Source organism: Somniosus microcephalus, chromosome 9 (genome assembly GCF_052327205.1).
Source record: "Somniosus microcephalus isolate GS21.2 chromosome 9, FLI_Smic_1.0, whole genome shotgun sequence".
In the NCBI taxonomy this organism is placed as follows: domain Eukaryota; kingdom Metazoa; phylum Chordata; class Chondrichthyes; order Squaliformes; family Somniosidae; genus Somniosus; species Somniosus microcephalus.
The window spans coordinates 57,619,531-57,636,214 of record NC_140995.1 but is presented as its reverse complement, the minus strand read 5'-3'; the positions used below and the strand labels follow the sequence as shown (position 1 = coordinate 57,636,214).

The 16,684-nt window shown below is 43.7% G+C and overlaps 1 protein-coding gene across 17 annotated transcripts in view; it reads right to left on the bottom strand.

The window, feature by feature from the left end:
* rims1a (regulating synaptic membrane exocytosis 1a) overlaps window positions 1-16,684 on the bottom strand; it is a 1,194,810-nt gene that overhangs the window by 40,128 nt on the left and 1,137,998 nt on the right. For 15 of the 17 annotated variants that reach the window (XM_085996611.1, XM_085996615.1, XM_085996617.1 and 12 more), the window contains 2 exons: window positions 13,243-13,381; window positions 2,222-2,331 (listed from right to left, as the gene is read on the bottom strand). In XM_085996611.1, coding sequence (XP_085852737.1) covers window positions 2,222-2,331; window positions 13,243-13,381 — 249 coding nt within the window. The remainder of the gene's footprint in view (window positions 1-2,221; window positions 2,332-13,242; window positions 13,382-16,684) is intronic. The other 2 variants (XM_085996612.1, XM_085996618.1) reach the window with 1 other exon arrangement.

Genomic DNA, 16,684 nt, shown 5'->3' with positions numbered 1-16,684 from the left:
CACATCTTGAGTATTGTGTGCAGTTTTGGTCGCCTTATCTGAGGAAGGATGTTCTTGCCATGGAGGGAGTGCAGCGAAGATTCACCAAACTGATACCTGGGATGGCAGGAATGACGTATGAGGAGAGATTGGGTCGATTGGGCTTATACTCGCTGGTGTTTAGAAGAATGAGAGGGGATCTTATTGAAACTTATAAAATTCTAACAGGACTGGACAGACTGGATGCAGGATGTTCCCGATGGCCGGGGAGTCCAGAACCAGGGGTCACAGTCTAAGGATAAGGGGTAGGCCATTTAGGACAGAGATGAGGAGGAATTTCTTCACCCAGAGAGTGGTGAACCTGTGGAATTCTCTACCACAGAAGGCAGTTGAGGCCAATTCATTAAATATATTCAAGAAGGAGTTAGATATATTTCTTAAGGCTAAAGGGATCAAGGGATATGGGGAGAAGGCAGGGACAGGGTACTGAAATTGGATGATCAGCCATGATCTCATTGAATGGCGGAGCAGGCTCGAGGGGCTGAATGGCCTACTCCTGCTCCTATCTTCTATGTTTCTATGAGAGGCTGCAGAGGAGATTTACTAGAATGGTACCAGGGATGAGGGCCTTCAGTTATGTGGAGAGACTGGAGAATCTGGGGTTGTTCTCCTTAGAGCACAGAAGGTGAAGAGGAGATTTGATAGAGGTGTTCAAAATCATGAACGGTTCCGATAGAGTAAATAAGGTGAAACTGTTTCTGCTGGCAGAAGGATCGGTAACCAGAGGACACAGATTTATGGTGATAGGCAAAAGAACTAGAGACGACATAAGAACAGTTTTTTTTACGCACCAAATTGTTGTGATCTGGATTGCATCACTTGAAAGGGTGGTGGAAGCCGATTCAGTCGTAACTTTTAAAAGGAAATTGAATAAGTACTTGAAGGGAAAAAAATTACACGGCTATGGGGCAGAGCCGGAGAGTGGGACTAATTGGATAGCTCTTTCAAAGAGCTGGCACAGGCGTGATGGGCCTCCTTATGTGCCTCATCAGTCTATGATTGTATGATTGTACCCGTCTGGGGAAATGGTGAAAGACCAGGGCCTATGGTGCAGGACAGCACCAAGGTTGAAAAGAGTAGGACAGAAACCAAAGTAAATTTAGAAGTATTGACTAAGTGATGCCTAGTGCGCGTTTTAAAACTAAGTACTGTTAGAGCCTGTGCCCTTGGTGTTGGCTTGCTATTCTTCTATTTTCAGTGGACCCCATCATATTTTGCCAGTTTATCCTATTTTAATCTCAGACCTGATGTACTTTCAATGTCTCCAATTTTCTGGATTGTTCCTTATGTCACCCCAAACTGCCTGAATTTTTCACACATTCTGTGTTCTTATTCCATTAAAACGCTCGTTCACCTTTGATTTCTTTTTCCAGTTCTGATAGAGGGCGATATGCCTGAAGAGTTACTTATCTGTTCTCTCCGCAGATGCTGTGTGATTCCAGCATTTTGTTTCTGTCATATTTCCAGCATTTGCAGCTTTTTATAAGCCAGCGTAGGAGGAAGAACGTAACAAGATAAGAACATAAGAATTAGGAGCAGGAGTAGGCCATACGGCCCCTCGTGCCTGCTCCGCCGTTCAGTAAGATCATGGCTGATCATCGAACTCCACTTTCCCGTCCGATCCCCATATCTCTCGATTCCCTTAGTGTCCCAAAGAAGGTCTAAAGATTTTTATGCACTTGGAGCTTTTGAGCTTTTTCACAAAATGAATGCCACAGAGGTTTTCCCTAAAATCTGAGCTGAGTGGAGGTAGATAAGGATAAAAACTGAGATTGTTTAACATGAGGAAATAGTTGTGTAAAAAATTTCTCAGTGAGAGCTCAGCATTCTATGAAGAAATTCCATTCTCCCTGTGCTAGTTTTCCCTTTCTCCCCTTTGGATCACTCATTTATTTATTCTCTCCTTCAATCATCAGGACGTGCATCCAATCTCAAATACAAATACAAGAATGATTAAAAAGAACAAAAAAGTCACTTTCGAAGAATAACATCAAAAATTGTATCACTGAGAAAAATGTTTAAATTAAATAAAACCTGAAAAGACTATTTTTCTGTATTGTACAGTAATGTTTGCTGAGTTGATTAAAGCAATGCGATTCTGAGTTGATTAAAGCCTCTTTGCTCTATATTGGCCTAGAAGCATCATAAATATTCAATATAATTCTGGTAACTCATCACTTACCCATGGCAGGTGTTGCTAACGTCTGTCTCCCAACAAGTTGCGCAGGTCCCAGCCCATCGAGGAAGTCGCTGAACTGATTGTCGGCTCCCAACCTCATCCCAGGGAATAAACTGAAGCAGACAATAGCAGTTAGAGCTAATGGAAATATTCAACAAAGTTACTGCTTAGGGCTAATATCGTAATTGAGCGTTCCAAGCGAGAATGGTGCTCACACGAAGCACAGGTTGGGAAATTGCGATTCTCTGGATGAAAAACCACAGGCCACATTCCCTGATTTCCAGACCTGCACTCCCTGGAATCGGCTTTCTTATATGTCAGCAGTCAATCCAAGGTACACCTTTCACCATTTCAGTTATTTTCTTTTCTTTCCATTTCATTTTCCTCCCAATTTCTCCCAAGAGTACTGACTGGAATACCTTGCCAGCGTGGCCAGTAATCATATGGGAGCTTACAATTACAACTTGCATTTATATTGTACCTTTAATGCTGAAAAATTACTCAAAGCACTTCACTCCAGGCGCGAGGAAAAACAGACAAAGAAAGGGAGATTAGGAGGGGTGATCAAAAGCTTGGTCAAAAGATGGGTTTTAAGGAGGGTCTTAAAGAAGGAGAGGGAGGTGGAGAGGCAGAAAGATGGGACAAAGGGCAGGGGAGATGGACAAGAGGCCGGAGTGAGAGGAACAGTGAGTTTGGGTGGGCGGTGGGTCATAGATCTAGAGGAGGTTACAGAGATAGGGAGGTGTGAGGTGATGGAGGGATATAAAACACAAGGATGAGAATTTTAAATCTGATACATTGAAGGACCAAAAGTCAATGTAAGTCAGTGAGGATGTATGTGATTGGCAATGAATAGGATACATGCAGCAGAGATTAGAATGAGCTGAAGTTTATGGAGGGAGAGGGCGGCTGGCCAAAAGGGCATTGGAATAATCAAGGCTGGAGATGGCAAAGGCAAGTATGAGGGTTTCAGCTGCAGATTGCATATTACATAGAATTTACAGCACAGAAACAGGCCATTATGCTCCACACGAGCCTCCTCCCACTCTATTTACTTCATCTCACCCTAACAACACATCTTTCTATTCCTTTCTCCCTCATGTACTTATCTAGCTCCTTCTTAAATACATGGGCTGAGGTCAGATCAGAGGTGGGTGTTGTTATGTTTGCAGTCTTTGTGATGGAGAGGATATGGGGTTGACAGCTCAGCTCAATGTGAAACAAGACACTGAGGCTGCAAACAGTCTGATTCAGCCCCAGAAAGTGGCCAGCGAGGAGGTTGCAGTCAATGGCAAATGGCCTTTTAAGTCTTGAATCTGGAAGCGCATGCTCATTATGAGCTGGAAGTTCACCGGCCAGCATATTGGTAAATGCCAAAAATTTGGCGTGCAGTGCCTGTGCCTGCAACAGGATTGTTAACATATGCAAATGAGGGGCCTGACACTTGTTTGAGGCCCCTACTCTCAGATTGGTTTATCCTGAGGCAGGAGTGCTCCTCCTGAACCCGCATTCAAAGAGCGTGGGCCGCTGCCAGCCACTGCTCCCCCTCTGATGACCATGGCTACCTACTCAGGGAAGATAGCCCGTACAAATGGGAGCCACTCAGAAGTGATAGCAAGTACAGAACAGAGCCAACCGGGGAGTGATAGCCAGTACAAATGGGAATAACTCAGGAAGTGATAGCAAATAGAAATGGGAGCCACTCGGGGAGTAAAAACAAATTCAAATGGCAGCCACTCAGTGAGTGATAGCCAGTACAAATGGGAGCAGCTCAGGGAGAGATAGCCAATACATATGCAAGCTGGCTAGGGAGTAATAGCCAATAGAAACAGGAGTCATTCAGGGAGTGGTAGCAAGGAGAAATGGAAGCCACTCAGGGATGGTAGCCCGTACAAATGGGAGTCAACTGCTGGATAATAGCCAGCACAAATGGGAACGACTCACCGAATGGTAGCCAATATGAATGGGTGTGATAGCCAGTGCAAATGGTAGTCACTCAGTGAGTGATAGACAGTACAAATGGGAGCCACACAAGGAGTGATAGACAGTACAAATGGGAGCCACACAAGGAGTGATAGACAGTACAAATGGGAGCCACACAAGGAGTGATAGACAGTACAAATGGGAGCCACTCAGGGAGTGATAGACAGTATAAAAGGGAGCCAACAGGAGTGATAGCCAGTACAAATGGGAGTCATTAAATGAGTGATAACTGGTAAAAATGACTGCCAGGTAGCTTAGGACAAATGTCAGGAGCAAGATTCAGCTAATAACCAGGAAGATTATGGAAAGTACAGGAGGGAATTGAAAAAGTAAATATGGGAAGCAAAGAGAGGTTACACAAAATGATGAGCAGGCAACATTAAATTAAACCCTAACATGTTTTATAAACGTATAAAGTGTAAGAGGTTCGCTAGGGAAAAGGTTGGGCCTACTAAGGGCCCAAAGGGAAATCTTTATGTAGAGGCAGACGACATGGCTAAAGTATTAAATGAGTACTTTGCATCTGTCTTCACAAAGGAAGCGAAGGATGTGAAGGTTACACTAAAAGAGGAGAGGGGAGTTATGGACAGGATAGTAATAGATAGAGAAGACATAGTGAAAAGATTAGCATTACTGAAGGTAGGTTAGCCACCTGGTCCGGATGGAATGCATCCTAGGTTGCTGAAAGAAGCAAAGGTAGAAACAGCAGAGGGATTGGTCACAATCTTTCAATCCTCATTGGATACAGGAGTCGTGCCGGAGGACTGCAGGGTTGCTAATGTTATACCAATATTCAAGAATGGGGAGAGGGTTAACTGGCAAACAACAGGCTAGTCAGCCTAACATCGGTGGTGGGGAAGTTATTGGAAACCATTATCAGTGGCAAAATAAACTTTCATTTGGAAAGGCATGGGTTAACCAGGGAGAGCCAGCAATGATTTGCTAAAGGCAAATTGAGTCTGACTAACTTGACTGAGCTCTTTGATGAGGTACAGAGAAGGCTGATCAAGGTAGTGCAGTAGATGTTGTATATGTGGACTTTCAGAAGGCATTCGGCGAAGTGCCACACAGGAGGCTTGTTAGAAGATGGAAGCCCATGGAATTAAGGGGAAAGTGGCAGTGACAGGAAGCAGAGGGTGGTGGTGGATGGATATTTTTTAGACTGGGAGGTGGTTTGCAGTGGTGTTCCCCACGGGTCAGTTTTGGGTCCATTATTCTTTTCAATTTTTATAAATGACCTAGAATCGGGTGTAGGGGGCAGTATTATAGAGTTTGCAGATGATACATAACTTAGCAAAGTAGTAGGTAGTGATGAGGATAGTTGTCAGGATGGTGAAATGGGCAGAGCATGGCAGATGGAGTTCAATGCAGAAAGTGTGAAGTGATGCACTTTGGGAGGACTAATATGGAAAGACAGTTTACTATAAATGGCACGAATTTGAAAAGTGTAGATGAGCAGAGAGACCTTGGTGTCCATATACACAAATCTTAAAGGTGGCAGGGCAAGTTGATAAGGTGGTTAAAAAAGCATATGGGTTTATAAATAGAGGCATAGAATATAAGATCATTCTAGAACTTTATAAATCACTGGTTAGGCCTCAGCTGGAGTATTGTGGACAATTCTGGGCACCACACTTCAGGAAATATGTAAAGGCCTTAGAAAGGGTACAAGAGGAGGTTTACCAGGATGTTACCAGGGATGAGGGACTTCAGTTATGAGGAGAGGTTGGAAAAGTTAGGACTGTTCTCCTTGGACAGAGAAGGTTAAGAGATTACCTCATAGAGGTTTTCAAGCTGATGAGAGGTTTTGATAGAGTAGAAAGAGGAAAACTATTCCCTCTGGTGAGTGGGTCAATAAATAATAGATTTTAAATCATTGGCAAAAGATCCAGAGGGGAGATAAGGAGAATTTTTTTCACTCAGAGAGTTGTTGGGATCTGAAACTCTCTACCTGAAAAGGTGGTGGAAGCTGATTCCATAAATAATTTTAAAAGGGAGTTGGACAGGTACTTGAGGATGTGGAGCTTACAGGGTTACGGACGAAAAGCGGGGGTGTGGGTATTCAAAGAGCCGGCACAGGCACAATGTGCCGAATGCTCTCCTTCTGTGCTGTAAGGTTCTATGATTCACCCAGGGATTTAATAACCAGTACAAATGGGAGCTTCTCATGGAGTGATGGGCAACACAAATGGGAGCCACCCAGTTTCGGCGGCCATTAAGCTGAGGGCTCAGGGCCTTAAGATGCCTTTAACAGGAAAAACAGGATAATTTGTTATTTTATCAGCGTAAAAAGGTAGTCCCGCAGTCACTCCAGCTAGGAATAATGGAATAGGACCCTGGTTCTATTTTGCTGGTTTTGGGAACTGGGACCATGATTAAGAGGGACGGCTGGGGGCATTCGTATTGTGCCGCTAGAGGCGAAATTCTTAGGCCGCTGCAAGACGAACAAAAGCAAAAGCAATTGCCAAGAATGTTTTCATTAATCAAGAATGAAAGTCGGAGGGTAAATAGGTAGCCCCGCAGTCACTCCATAATGAGGTGGTCCAATATGCCCATACTCCTAGTGAGCACCAGGAGGGTGACAGCCTGGTCCAAAGGCTAGTGCAGCAGATGTAGTGGCCTTGTGTGGACCTGACTATGAAAGCCATTATTAATGACTGCCTCACGTATGCCCAGTATAACCCCAGGTCCAGAGTTTAAACCTCCTCTAGCTATGTCCCAGCATCCATAGCCCGTGGAGAAATTTGTAGATTTATTATATTGGCCTGTTTCAAAGGACTCAGAAGGGTAACCAGTGCATCTTGGTTATAACTGACTGTTTCTCCAAATGGGGCTAAGCAGCAATCATCAGAAATTGTAAATTGGTTTGAGAGCAAAAGCACTAAATATGATGGAATAAAGAAGGAGAGGGGGAAAGATTCTGTCCCTTTTCTACTGTCACAAGCTGCAGGAGTTCTTTTGTTTTCAGCATCCTGTCTCTTTAAAAAGTCTGTGTGAATGTTTCAGTGTCATTGCTGTGGCTCTGCACTCTTCCTCAATGTGGAAGAATGTTACAAAGATTTAGTTTGTGGAGATTAATTTTTTCTTCAGTTATATTCAGTATTTTTACAGTCATTTGGAAAGGTGCCTGAAGAAAGAACAAAATGAACGATGGTGTAATTTACTGGGTTTTGGTAAGCACGTGCTACTTCCATAATTTTATCTGTTCTGTACTGTATTTAGTTAATAAAATATTGGTCTGAATTAAGTTAGAATTATTGAGGTTAACTAATTGTGGAAAAACCCGACTTTCATTGTGGCCACAGTGAAATTCCGGTTATTGTAAATTATGTGGAAATCTGTAATAAGACAATCACATATAAAAATTGGCAGTTTGGAATTTCTTAAATGTTTAATGATTTGAAGTGGAAATTACGATCGCTATGGCAACCATCTGGAGGGAGACATCTTGTAATTGGACTGTACTAACTAACTGAAGAGTTAATTCCTAAGGAAGTTTTGAAGGTACAAACACTTAAAAGAAAAAGTAAAATGGAGTTTGATTCTATTTCGTTCAACTAGGTTTTTAAAAAAATTTACATAAAGTGATGCATTTACTGTAAACTTCAAGATGATCCAAGGTAAGGCCAAAAAGAAAGAGAATGGTAAAGAAAAGATTGGCTCAGAGTGGTTATACTCAGGTTCAAAAGGAGGGAAAGTTAGAATATTTTAAAGTGGTTTAACTGATCAAATTATCCTAGCATTTTAGTCAGAGACTGAATGTGGAGAAAAGGGGAAGCTTTTCATTTGTGTGTGTACAAAATGAGCTGAATCATGAGAATCAGACACTGAGATAAGGGGGCAGTTGCTAAAACACCACATGCCTCAGTAAAAGATAGCATTGAGATACTGCTAAAGCAGTCAGAACTATGATGGCCTGCAAGGGCTGAGCATTTACAGTGCAATAAACAAAGCTTGTAGAACAGAGGTGGGAGCCGAAAAGATTGGAGGTGGGGTAAACACCTCAATACGTGGCCTCAGCAAATGTGCATCTACGCATAATATTATGTATGGGGAGTGCTAGTCAGTGAAAATGGCAGCCAACTGGTAGTTATAGCTAGTTCAAATTGAAGCCAACTAGGACTGATAACCAGTGCAAATGAGAACCACTCAGGGAGCTACAGCCAATACAAATGGCAGATAGTAAGGGAGTGATAGACAGTACAGATGGGAGCCACACAGGGAGTGATAGACAGCACAAATGGGAGCCACACAGGGAGTGATAGCAAGTGTAAATGGGAGCCACACAGGGAGTGATAGCGAGTACAAATGGGAGCCACTCAGGGAGTGATAGCAAGTGTAAATGGGAGCCACACAGGGAGTGATAGACAGCACAAATGGGAGCCACACAGGGAGTGATAGCAAGTGTAAATGGGAGCCACACAGGGAGTGATAGCGAGTACAAATGGGAGCCACACAGGGAGTGATAGACAGCACAAATGGGAGCCACACAGGGAGTGATAGCAAGTGTAAATGGGAGCCACACAGGGAGTGATAGCGAGTACAAATGGGAGCCACACAGGGAGTGATAGACAGCACAAATGGGAGCCACACAGGGAGTGATAGCAAGTGTAAATGGGAGCCACACAGGGAGTGATAGCGAGTACAAATGGGAGCCACTCAGGGAGTGATAGCGAGTACAAATGGGAGCAACTCAGGGATCATAACCAATACAAATGGGAGGTACTTGGGGAATGCTAGCCAGTAGAAATGGGAGTGAGCTAGGAGTGATTGAAAGAAAGAAAGACTTGCATTTCTATAGTGCCTTTCTTGACCACTGGACGTCACAAAGCGCTTCACAGCCAATGAAATACTTTTGAAGTGTAGTCACTGTTGTAATGTAGGAAACGCGGCAGCCAGCAAGCTCCCACAGACAGCAATGTGATAATGACCAGATAATCTGTTTCAGTGATGTTGATTGAGGAATAAATATTGGTTAGGGCTCCCCTGCTCTTCTTCAAAATAGTACCATGGGCAGACAGGGCCTCAGTTTAACGTCTCATCTGAAAGATGGCACCTCCGGCAGTCTAGAATGTCAGTCTAGATTTCTGTGCTTAAGCCTCTGGAGTGGGACTTGAACCCACAACCTTCTGACTCAGAGGCAAGGGTGCTACCAATTGAGCCACAGCCGACACTAATGGAAGGGGACTGGGGAGTGATAGCCAGAACAAATGGTAGCCAACTAGGAGTGATAGCCAGAACACATGGTAGCCATGCAGGGAGTGATAGATAGTACAAATGGGAGCCATACAGGGAGTGATAGATAGTACAAATGGTAGCCATGCAGGGAGTGATAGATAGTACAAATGGGAGCCATACAGGGAGTGATAGATAGTACAAATGGGAGCCATACAGGGAGTGATAACCAGTACAAATGGGAGCCATACAGGGAGTGATAGATAGTACAAATGGGAGCCATGCAGGAATGATAGATAGTACAAATGGGAGCCATGCAGGAATGATAGATAGTACAAATGGGAGCCATGCAGGGAGTGATAACCAGTACAAATGGGAGCCAGCTAGCAGTGAAGCCAGTACAAATGGGGGGGGGGGGAAGAAAGGGGAGTGATAGTCAGTGCAAAATGGTAGCCAACTAGGAGTGATAGCCAGAACACATGGTAGCCATGCAGGGAGTGATAGATAGTACAAATGGGAGCCATACAGGGAGTGATAGATAGTACAAATGGGAGCCATGCAGGAATGATAGATAGTACAAATGGGAGCCATACAGGGAGTGATAGATAGTACAAATGGGAGCCATGCAGGAATGATAGATAGTACAAATGGGAGCCATGCAGGGAGTGATAACCAGTACAAATGGTAGCCAGCTAGCAGTGAAGCCAGTACAAATGGGGGGGGGGGGGAAGAAAGGGGAGTGGTAGTCAGTGCAAAATGGTAGCCAACTGGTAGTTATAGTGAATTCAAATGGCAGCAAACTTGGAGTGATAATCAGTACAAATGGGAGCCACTAGCAGTGATAGCCTGTACAAATCATAGAATGATAGAGCACAGAAGGAGGTTATACTACAGCTAATTCGCTCCAGCAATTAATGTAAATGAGGCAACGATAGTTTAAAATGTGTTTTAAAAGGAAATGCTCATGGATGCTATCCATTTTAAAATTCAGGGCCAGATTTTGTTGTTTTGCTGTTCATTACCACCCATGATGCTCCTCTAAGCATATTGTTCACTTTTGTAATGTCACCAGCAATCACTGTTTAAATAAAAATTTATTACAGGATTAGTAACAGACAGGAAGAAAACAATAGGTTTTTAAAAGTTATTTTTAAGGGAGGGAAATCTTACAGGGAAATCAAAATGCTAAAAATAACTATCTTTGAATCCTGGGATTTAGTTGATTGGGGATAATTAAAAATAAACAATACTTCAATAATTGGAACAGATAACATTTATAAAAGTGCTCAAAAAAGCTGTGAAATCAGGAAGCATTTTTTCACCCAAAGAGCAATAGTTTTCAGGAACTCTTTTTCGCAGGATGATGCTGGTCAATTGAAATTTTCAAGACTGAGATTAATAGATTTTTGATTGATAGGGTCTAGCGAGAATGAGGAACTGAAAGAAATGAGTATAAGTAAAAAATAGTACTGGAGAAATTAACGGGACTGAAAGCCGATAAATCCCCTGGATCTGATGGGCTACATCCTAGGGTTTTGAAAGAGGTGGCTATAGAGATAGGGATGCATTGGTTGTCATTTTCCAAAATTCCATAGATTCTGGAACAGTTCCCACGGATTGGAAGGTAGCAAATGTAACCCCACCATTGAAGAAAGGAGGGACAGAGAAAATGGGGAACTACAGACCAGTTATCCTGAAATCAGTAGTAGGGAAAATGCTAGAATCTATTATTAAGGATGTGGTAACAGGGCGCTTAGAAAATAATAATAGGATTGAGCAGAGTCAACGCGGATTTATGAAAGGGAAATCCTGTTTGACGAATCTGTTCGAGTTTCTTGAGGTTGTAACGAGCAGAATAGATAAGGGGGAACCAGTGGATGTGGTGTATTTGGATTTTCAAAAGGCATTCAATAAAGTGCCACACAAGAGGTTATTAAACAAAATTAGGGCTCATGAGTTTGGGGGTAATATACTAGCATAGATTGAGGATTGGTTAATGGACAGAAAACAGAGAGTAGGAATAAACGGGTCATTTTCGGGTTGGCAGGCTGTAACTATTGGGGTACTGCAAGGATCAGTGCTTGGGCCTCAGCTATTCACAATCTATATCAATGATTTGGATGAGGGGACCAAATGTAATATATCCAAGTTTGCTGATAATACGAAGCTGGGTGGGAATGTAAGTTGTGAAGAGGGTGCAAAGAGGCTTCAAGGGGATATAGATAAGTTAGGTGAGTGGGCAAGAACGTGGCAAATGGAATATAATGTGGAGAAATGTGAAGTTATCCACTTTGGTAGGAAAAATAGAAAAGCAGAGTATTTTTAAATGGTGAGAGATTGGGAAATGTTGGTGTTCAGAGGGACCTGGGTGTCCTTGTACACGAATTCCTGAAAGTTAACATGCAGGTACAGCAAGCAATTAGGAAAGAAAATGTATGTTGGCCATTAATACAAGAGGATTTGAGTATAAGAGTAAAGACATCTTACTGCAATTATATAGGGCCCTGGTGAGACCACATCTGGAGTATTGTGTACAGTTTTGGTCTCCTTACCCAAGGAAGGATATACTTGCCATAGAGGGAGTGCAACAAAGGTTCACCAGACTGGTTCCTGGGGTGGGGGGGTTGTCCTATGAGGAGAGATTGAGAAGACTAGGCCTATATTCTCTGGAGTTCAGAAGAATGAGAAGTGATCTCATTGAAACATACAAAATTCTTACAGGGCTTGGCAGGGTAGATGCAGGGAGAATGTTTCCCCTGGCTGGGGAGTCTAGGACCAGGGGTCACAGTCTCAGAATAAGGGGTCGGCCATTTAGGACTGAGATGAGAACTTTCTTCACTCAGAGGGTGATGAATATTTGGAATTCTCTGCCCCAGAGGGCTGTGGAGGCTCAGTCGCTGAGTATATTCAAGACAGAGATCGATAGATTTTTGGATAATAAGGGAATCAAGGGATATGGGGACAGTGCAGGAAAGTGGAGTTGAGGTCGAAGATCAATCATGATCTTATTGAATGGCGGAGCATGCTCGAGGGGCCAAATGGCCTACTCCTGTTCTTATTTCTTAGTTTTGTTAGGTAAGGGTATCAAAGAATATGAAACAAAAGCAGGTAAATGAAATAAAGTAACAGATCAACCATGATCTAATTAAATGGTGTAATGGGCTTGAATGGCCTCCTCCTATCATAGAATGATACAGCACAGAAGGAGGCCATTTGACTCATCGTGCTTGTCCCCGGCTCTTTGGTAGCACTATCCAGTTAATCCCACTCCCCTCCTCTTTCGCCATAGCCCTGTAAATTATTTCCCTTCAAGTATTTATCCAATTCTCTTCTGAATGTTACTATTGAATATGCTTCCACCACCCTTTCAGTCAGTGCATTCCAGATCACAACAACTCGCTGTGTAAAAAAATGTTTTCTCAGGTCGCTTGTGGTTCTTTTGACAATCACCTTAAATCTGTGTCCTCTGGTTACTGACCCTCCTGCCACTGGAAACAGTTTCTCCAAAAAGAGCAGTGGTCCTAATACTTCCCTCCTTTCTGAAAACCAACCATTCACCATGACTCTCTGCTTTCTGTCCCTCAGACAATTTTGTATCCATGCTGCCACTGTGCCTTTAATCCCATGGGCTATAAATTTGCAAACAAGTCTATTACGTGGCACTTTGTCAAACGCCTTTTGGAAGTCCATATACACAACATCAACCGCACTACCCTCATCAACCCTCTCCGTTACTTCATCAAAGAACTCGATTAAGTTAATCAAACATGATTTGCCTTTAACAAATCCGTGCTGACTTTCATTTATTAGCCCATACTTTTCCAAATGCCAATTAATTTTGTCCTCCAGCACTGCAGCGTACTTACTTTCCCTCTGAACTGTAGCTGTTCATGCTTCCGTCGGTGGATTCCCGGCTGGCTTGTCGAGTCATGCGCCGCATTTCCACTGCCATGCCAGTCTCTGTGCTTCTCTGTATGGCATTTTTGGATTTCTTTCCACCAGCTTCTGTGAACAAATACACATTTTGAAATACCGAAGCAACGTTTTAGTATCAGGTTCATCCAATAACAACAGAGAAACAGAATTTTTTTTTGTTCATTTATGGGATGTTGGTGTCACTGGCAAGGCCAACATTTATTGCCCATCGCTAATTGCCCTTGAGAAGGTGGTGGTGAGCTGCCTTCTTGAACCGCTGCAGTCCTTGTGGTGAAAGTGCTCCCACAGTGCTGTTACGGAGGGAGTTCCAGGATTTTGACCCAGCGATGATGAAGGAACAGCGATATATTTCCAAGTCAGGATGGTGTGTGACTTGGAAAGCTTGGAGGTAGTGGTGTTCCCATGCATTTGCTGCCCATGTCCTTCTGGGTGGAAGAATTTGTGGGTTTGGGAGGTGCTGCCGAAGAAGCCTTGGCGAGTTGCTGCAGTGCATCTTGTAGATGATACACACTGCATAAACGGTACGCCGGTGGTGGAGGGAGTGAATGTTTAAGGTGGTGGATGGGGTGCCAATCAAGCAGACTGCTTTGTCCTGGATGGTGTCGAGCTTCTTGAATGTTGTTGGAGCTGCACTCATCCAGGCAAGTGGAGAGTATTGCATCACACTCCTGACTTGTGCCTTGTAGATGGTGGAAAGGCTTTGGGGAGTCAGGAGGTGAGACACTCACCGCAGAATACCCAGCCTCTGACCTGCTCTTGTAGCCACAGTATTTATGTGGCTGGTCCAGTTAAGTTTCTGGTCAATGGTGACCCCCAGGATGTTGATGTCTTGAAAGATATTTTAGGAAAGTTTTCCCTGAACACACTTGAGAAATTCCTCTCCTTCTCTACCCTTAGCACTATGTTTTTCCCAGTCTATATTAGGATAATTTAAGTCTGCTAATATTACTACTCTATTTTTGTTACACGCCGTTGAAATTTGCCAACAAATTTGCTCATCTATCTCCCTCTCACTGTTTTGCAGCTCTATAAAAAAACTTTCAACAATGTAACAACTCCCCTTCTGTTCCTCAACTCAAGCTAAATAGATTCAGTCCTCGAATCATCGGCCTAGAAATTTGTCTCAGGCGGTACCCAAACTGGCCGGTATCAGATCAGCTGCCTGTTATACACAGCGCCTGATGTTCAGTTCTATTGGCTGCAATGGTACTGAATATCAGGCACTGCGTGTAACGGATGGCCGATCCGATACCGCCCGCTTTGCACCGCCGCCTGAGACGAATTTCTAGGCCTTCAAGTATATTCTTTTTAGTTAGAACTGTAACATCATGCTTAATCAATACTACCATGCCCCCTCTTCATATTCTTTCTCTATCATTCCTGAATAATTGGTAACCAGGCATATTAATAACCTATTCCTGGCCTTGTTTGAGCCATGTCTCTGTTAATACACCCATGCCATAATCCCATGTAGCAATTTGTGCCTGCAGCTCACCAACTTTTAGTTACACTACGGACATTGACGTACATACAATTTAGTAACTCCTGCGTCACTTTTGCTATTTTCCTTGATCTGGGCCCTGCAATTTTGGGGATATTTCTAATTTTACTGCTGTTTATATCTCACTGTCCTCTGATCTCGTTTCTGCTCCTTTCTGCTATTTTCTGTTCCCTTCCCCCAACCAAATTAGTTTAAACCCTCCCCAACAGTACTAGTTAACCTCTCAGCGAGAACATTGGTCCTGGCTTTGTTTAGGTGCAACCCATCCATCTTGTACAGGTGCCCCTTCCCCCAGAACCGGTCCCAATCTTAAACCCTCCCTCCTGCACCACTTCTCCAGCCACGCATTTACCTGCACCATCTTCCTGTTTCTATACTCACTAGCATGTGGCACTGGGAGCAATCCTGCGACTCCTACCTTTGAGATCCTCTTTTTAATCTTTTTCCTAGCTCCTGAAACTTTGCTTGAAGGACCTCAGCATGCTTTCTACCTATGTCATTGGTTCCAACATGGACCACGACTTCTAGCTGTTCACCTTCCCCTCACAGAATGTCTTGCACTCGCTTGGTGATATCCTTTACCCTGGCACCAGGGAGGCACCATAACATTTGGGAATCACGTTTGCAGTTACAGAAACGCCTGTCTATGCCCCTAACTATCGAATCCCCTACGACGACTGCATTTCTACTCTTTCTTTCTCCCCTGTGTGCAGTCAAATCTCCCGTGGTGCTGGGGCTTTGATTCTTACTGCATTTTGCCAAGAAGTCGTCACCCTCCCCGGTATTCAAAACTGAAAACTGGTTAGCGAGTGCCACTGGTTTGAGGGATTCCTGCACTACCTGTGTCTTCCTCCTTCCCTGTCTGGTGGTCACCCATTGCCTCGCCTCCTGAACCTTCTGTAGCTGTAGAGTGACCACCTCCTGGAACGTACGCTCGAGGAAACTCTAACACTCCTGGATGCACTGCAGTGACTCCAGCCACTCTTCAAACTTCGAAATGTGGTAGGATATACTGGCCTTTGAGAGGGCGCAGTGTAGATTCACCATAAAAGAGTTAAATTATGAGAACAGGTTGCATAGACTAGGCTTGTATTCCCTTGAATATAGAAGATTAAGGGGTGATCTAATTGATATGCTTAAGGTGATTAAAGGAGTTGATAGGGTAGCTAGAGAGAAACTCTTTCCTCTGGTGGGAGAGTTCAGAACAAGGGGGCAGAACCTTACAATGAGAACTAAGCCATTCAGCGGTGATGTCAGAAAGCAGTTCTTCACACAAAGGGTAGTCAAAATCTGAACTTTGCCCCCAAAAAGCTGTTGATGCTGGGGGTCAATTGTAAATTTCAAAACGAAGATTGATAGATTTTTGTTAGCCAAGGTTATTAAGGATTACTTAGGCAGGTAAATGGAGTTAAGATACAGATCAGCCTTGAACTAATGGCGGAACAGGCTCGAGGGGCTGAATGACCTTCTCCTATTCCTATGTTACTATTATTGCTCATTCTGAGTGCACCTGCATGGGTGGATGTATACAATGGCCATCATCACCCCCACCAGAAAATCACAAATGTGCTGGCAGCTGGCTGGGAGCCAGCACAACAGCTCCCTGGATGATTTCCCTCCACCATCTATTCCAGACCACCTGAAATCAGCCAGAAAGCCCACCCAAAAAATGGGTATAAGCATTACTAGGCTGTTTGCCCATGGGAGCATCCCAGCTATGCCAGATCTTTCCTTCAGCCAACGTCCACACATGAGCACCTTGCAACAAGAATCACTGAATCATGAGAAGTGGGAACAATGATTGAATTCCTCCCCGCATCCCTGAGGCACCTAGATTACCACACATGGGAGAACTACAACTGGAACCTCCT